This window comes from Etheostoma spectabile, chromosome 1 (genome assembly GCF_008692095.1).
Source record: "Etheostoma spectabile isolate EspeVRDwgs_2016 chromosome 1, UIUC_Espe_1.0, whole genome shotgun sequence".
In the NCBI taxonomy this organism is placed as follows: domain Eukaryota; kingdom Metazoa; phylum Chordata; class Actinopteri; order Perciformes; family Percidae; genus Etheostoma; species Etheostoma spectabile.
This window is the reverse complement of record NC_045733.1, coordinates 27,786,159-27,791,395: the sequence shown is the minus strand read 5'-3', so window position 1 is coordinate 27,791,395 and position 5,237 is coordinate 27,786,159. Positions and strand designations below refer to the sequence as shown.

Sequence of the window (5,237 nt, the reverse complement as noted above, 5' to 3'; positions counted from 1 at the left end):
TGTGTGTGTGTGTGTGTGTGTGTGTTTACACCAGAGTAAAAAACTGGCCACTGACTAAATTCTGCTAATTATAGCTGTTCAAATTTAGTTTATTGTCCCTTTTTTTTAATTTATGTTTCTACACAGTATTTTTGACATGAATGTTTTTCATCATGCTCTTGTGCCATAAGCAAACATGTTAAACAGCAAAGAGGAACAAGGATGTAGAGTTATGAAAAACATAAAGCTATAAAACCCTCACAGCTCATGGTTGTGCTGTACTTTGTATTTTCAAAGCCTGTGTAGCAAGTCATATTTGATCAGACAGTCATGTTCAGCTAATGGCCCAAACCTTTATGTCACCGTCTAAGCACATATTCCTGATTGCAGTGTCCATGTTGAGTGAGTGAGTCTGTCTTGACATAAACTTTATTATGGTTTTACAGTTAAAAACAAACTTACGTAGGCAGTCTCCTATTCACTGTCAATGGGGTATCTCCAGGACCCTGTACATTGTGATGACGTTACTCATTATTCTTTGTTTTTGGACATTTGTGCAGCATTCATAATTTTCTCGGTTGCATATTAGAGGCAAAAATGCATCAGTGACTACACTATGACTATAGGTTAAGCATATACAATAGATGTAAGAGACTGCCTATTGGGATTAACAAAACAATGTTTATCCTAAGGCATAAACATAAAGTAATTGTATTTATATAACATTCCAGCAACGTGCTACAGTGAAATACATCAGCATGCTTTTAGAGGCTGTCAAGCAAGGAGCACCAGGTCTGAGCTTGCACTTTCAATGGAATCTGTACCACACACCTTGCCCTCAGAACATAATGTTGATATAAAAAGAAAATCCTCGTAACTCCTATTTCAACAATGTTCATGTTTTTACTTGAATTTTAGGGTCCCTAACAGGTTAAGCAAGTTTCATGATCTCCAGGGCCCATTAAACCCCTCCAACCAACCACTGCTTGTAGCTGTCAGTCCGGAAAACAGGGATGGTAATAGTTAATTTTTTTGGGGTATTGATTTGATAGATTTGGAGAAAGTTTTGGTATGACTAGAGTTTCCATCTTTTCAAACTGTGTCAGGATATTGCTGGGGGCAAACTTTGTTGTAGCTACTGAAGATCGAGATTTTCCCTCTAACCGATTCAACAGAATTTGCCCCCAGTGCTCTATGCTGTCAGCAGTAGACGTCAGATCAGATTATCTGAGATAAAATCTATGCCTGACTGCTGGCAGATTGGCTGTAATATAAGAAATAAATGAGAGTTAATACTGTAAATGAGGAGATACAGTACTACTTTTTAGCTTTGGGCTACAATAAAAAGTACTGTTTTTCCATTTCCAACTGTTTTGATTATTCCAAAAGTGAAATACTGGAAATTGTTTTATTGTCATATTTGTTTTGACTGAAAAAACATATAATCCTATGAACATATAATACTGCAAATACATTTGATATGGCAAATAGATATTTTATGTACTGTATACAATATATATATATATATATATATATATATATGTGTATATATATACACACACATATATATATATCTGCAAATTTGTTATTATGTATGAAGCTGAAAGCCAAGCATTATGTGGAGGCTGCCCGAACAAAGACATTGTTATCTTAATAAGAAATTGATAAATTTCACACAATGGCATAAGCAGCGCTTATGCTTTGGTGATATTTCCCATTGAAAGCTGTTCTTCTCACTAAATAAATTGTAGTAGTGACATATAGGCCTTGCACCTTAATCTGTCTCCACTAGCTGACATCAGTGCCTGGACTCTAGTGAGGCTATAATTTTGCCAATATTGATCAGACTGAAGCATCGTCTCTGCTTGCTCGTCACAGACAACTGAATACCCCCAGCTCTTAGCTGGCACACTCAGCTAGTGTTGGCAGCATTGCATTCTGGGAGTTTTGGCTTTCCCCAACAGCTGGGCTGAGTTGATCCGAGTCTGAAAATCAGACCGATAATCCTGTGATGCAGCTGGCTGGTGCGAGAATCTCTCCCATCCTCCACAGTGGTCCAGTTTGGCTGTAGAGAACAGCCTTCCTTACGGCGTCTTTTGTGGTTCCCCTCTCTCCTGAATAATTCAGAACTCATGAATGGAGCGACACTCTGATTGCGCAAGCTATCTTTTTCAGGACGAGGATCGGCGCATGGCTGGTGTACAGGCTCGAAAAGAGGAGGAGAAGAAGAGGGAGAGTCACAAGCAGACTATTCATAAGGTACCACTCTGATCTGATTTGCTCCTGCCGTCTTCGTCTGCTTGGATGTAGAGTTTGAATATGTAGCAAATACACGTGACGGCCTACATCTCAAAGAGTAGATGAACTAGTGTCATCTGAACAAATGGTCCCTTTTTATACATTGGGTGTTGTATGGTTAGTTATTCTTGGTAGAAAGAAGATAACTACTTGGTTCAAAGTATTGGATGAAGCTACATCCTTTAGCATTCTAAAACCGCTGCATACTGTATTGCTGATGAGATGTGAATAATAGAAGAATGTTACATTGTGTATACGGTAATCTGAATCCAAAGCCTTTTACAGTATTAGCCAGCTTCTGGACCTTATTATTTTTGGGGAAATGGTTAACGTAAGGGTTAAGTGTGTATGTAGAAAATAACAACTGCTTTGGCCTCTTATTGGTACTTTTTATACCAATCAAAACATTTTTTATAAGAATATTTAAGTCATGCTTTTCCCTCTTACGTGACTACTAATTAATGTGTCTTTTGATTGTTGAGCCTGCTTGGGCAATAAGATACACCTTTTGGATGCTGACATGGATTTCACTGAACTTTTCAAATGTGTCCACATCAGCACTACTCAACAAAAGTTTGGGAACATTGTTGATGTACTAGTACAGTGCCTGTTGAACCCCAAAATTACTTACAGAAGGACCCCAAACTCCACTGTATAGCCTGATACTGACTTACTGATTTACCGGACAATGAAAATGTGGAGTAATCAGACATTAGCGTCATGGACTCTTAGCAGTTCTGCCTCTGTTTAGAAGTGGTGAATGTAGGCTGCAGCTCACAGCAACTTAATACTATAGTGTCTGGCTTTTAATAATACACACTGAAAAGGTCCTTTATTTCGCCAACCTCCACACAACAGTTGCGATGTTCCTTTCAGCTATGCGCTTGTGCTCCAGGAAAGTGAAGAAAAGTTAGTTTGGTATATCCAGCAATCACGTAGCTAACGTTGGAAGACGGAAAAGAGTCAAAGGCAGTACTTCCGCCCGCTGTATTCTGTATTTGGCGTCTGCGTGTGACATGCAGGTTACCTTCCCCCCAACCAGCCCCCAAACACAGTAACACATACATACATTCAGATATGTCTCTCTTTATTAGATGGGGAGATGGGGAGGGGAACACTGTCAACAGTATCTGTAAATCGGTCTGTAAATTATACTTTCTCCATTTCTTTAAATGGTCTAAGATGTTCTGTCTTGCCCAGGCCTCTGTTTTTGCAGTGTGTGTGTGTGTGTGTGTGTGTGTGTGTGTGTGTGTGTGTGTGTGTGTGTGTGTGGTGGTGTGGTGTGTGTGTGTGTGTGTGTGTGTGTGTGTGTGTGTGTGTGTGTGTGTGTGTGTGTGTGTGTGTGTGTGTGTGTTGTTGTGTGTTTGCATGTGTGTGCACACAGTAACAGTACAGTAATTGTTGCACTACTGTGTTTGTGCCGCATTGGGGTCTTTTGCTGAGAGATGGTCTCTGTGTAGAACACATTGACTCTCAGTAAACTAACTCCTGTTAATCCCTGGTGTTAAGAAAATGTCAAATTGAATGCTGCAGCCAAGAGTTCGTAAGGGTAAAGGATTCTTTATGAATAATACTGACTCACCCCTGCATCGGGGAGTGGCACATTCCATAACTGAGCATATCGAAACTCCAGCTTGGCCAGAAAGGAACAATTGAAAAACAGCGAAGGAGCAGAAATCTTCTCTCTTGCAGGGTGGGGATGGCACTTTAACTGCTGTAATTGCAGTTAAATCAAAAAGCTGCAGTGCCAAGAGCAAATAAATTAGACCAACATATACATATACTTTTTTCAGATTTAACTGTGAGGTGTAATATCTGCCAGTAAGGCCATTAAGCAGTTTTCATACCTTCTTTAGCAACATACGTAGTATATGCCCTCTGTGTTCTGCTGAAGAGAACTGACACTTGAAACCTCCTCTCTGTGTGTGTGTGTGTGTGTGTGTGTGTGTGTGTGTGTGTGTGTGTGTGTGTGTGTGTGTGTGTGTGTGTGTGTGTGTGTGTGTGTGTGTGTGTGTGTGTGTGTGTGTGTGTGGGTGTGTGTGGTGTGTGTGTGGTGTGTGTGTGTGTGGTGTGTGGTGGTGTGTGTGTGTTTGGGTGTGTGTGTGTGTGTGTGTGTGTGTGTGTGTGTGTGTGTGTGTGTGTAGGAGAAGCGGCGTCTGGCGATCCGTAATGCAGCGCAGCAGTGGGAGGGCGTCAGATCGTGCCTGGAGCTGCCACCCGCAAATGGTGCTAAAGAAGAAGTCAGTCCAGAGAGCAGCCCTGCCCACAGCCCCGCCCAGACCAATGGCCTTGCACAGGAACCATCTCCAGATGAACCCAGGTACACACCACATCAGCACAAGACGTTTAATGAGTGAAAATTCACACTGGATGGTGTTATGTGTGACTTGTTTGTTTCTAAGAGAAATGTAGAGGAGTCAGTAAAAATGTGTATTATTATCTGACATCTCTTTAGCAGTACATTTTCTTTGTCACAGTACTTCCAGTCAGCCAGTTAACTTTGACATAGCAGGAGAGCTACTTTGTCCTAAATCAATCTTACGGTTGTATGTTGATCTGCCGTGCTGTTTAATTTTAAGTTTCTCCTCGTAATGAAGACTTTCAAATGACTTTGCCAAAATCTGGTCGACATTATTAGCATTGTCTGCCATTGTGTGCAGTTTGCTAGCTAGCTAGTTCACCCCTACAACACTAGCCTAGCCTATCTTTGTTTGAATGAACAAACAATCTCACAAAACGAAATGAAACTCGAAGGAGGAAATGTGGGAATTAGGTAAAACTGAAAAAAGGAATGTTGTGTATAATTGTAGGATATGTATGATGAAAACTGGCTAGCAATTCCGCCAAGCAAATACCAAGAAATAGGTTGCAGCAGTTTGTCTTTCAACAACACTTTTTATAGTTCAAAATCGCTGTCAATCATAAGGAGATGCAGCCTTTCGACAGACCCTCCAATCATC

At 40.7% G+C, this 5,237-nt stretch overlaps 1 protein-coding gene across 5 annotated transcripts in view; it reads left to right on the top strand.

Annotated features, from left to right (window-relative positions):
• lrrc49 (leucine rich repeat containing 49) overlaps nt 1-5,237 on the top strand; it is a 35,816-nt gene that overhangs the window by 16,308 nt on the left and 14,271 nt on the right. For 4 of the 5 annotated variants that reach the window (XM_032517296.1, XM_032517317.1, XM_032517306.1 and 1 more), the window contains 2 exons: nt 2,155-2,238; nt 4,422-4,597. In XM_032517296.1, the coding sequence (XP_032373187.1) occupies nt 2,155-2,238; nt 4,422-4,597 (260 nt within the window). The remainder of the gene's footprint in view (nt 1-2,154; nt 2,239-4,421; nt 4,598-5,237) is intronic. The other variant, XM_032517286.1, reaches the window with a different exon arrangement.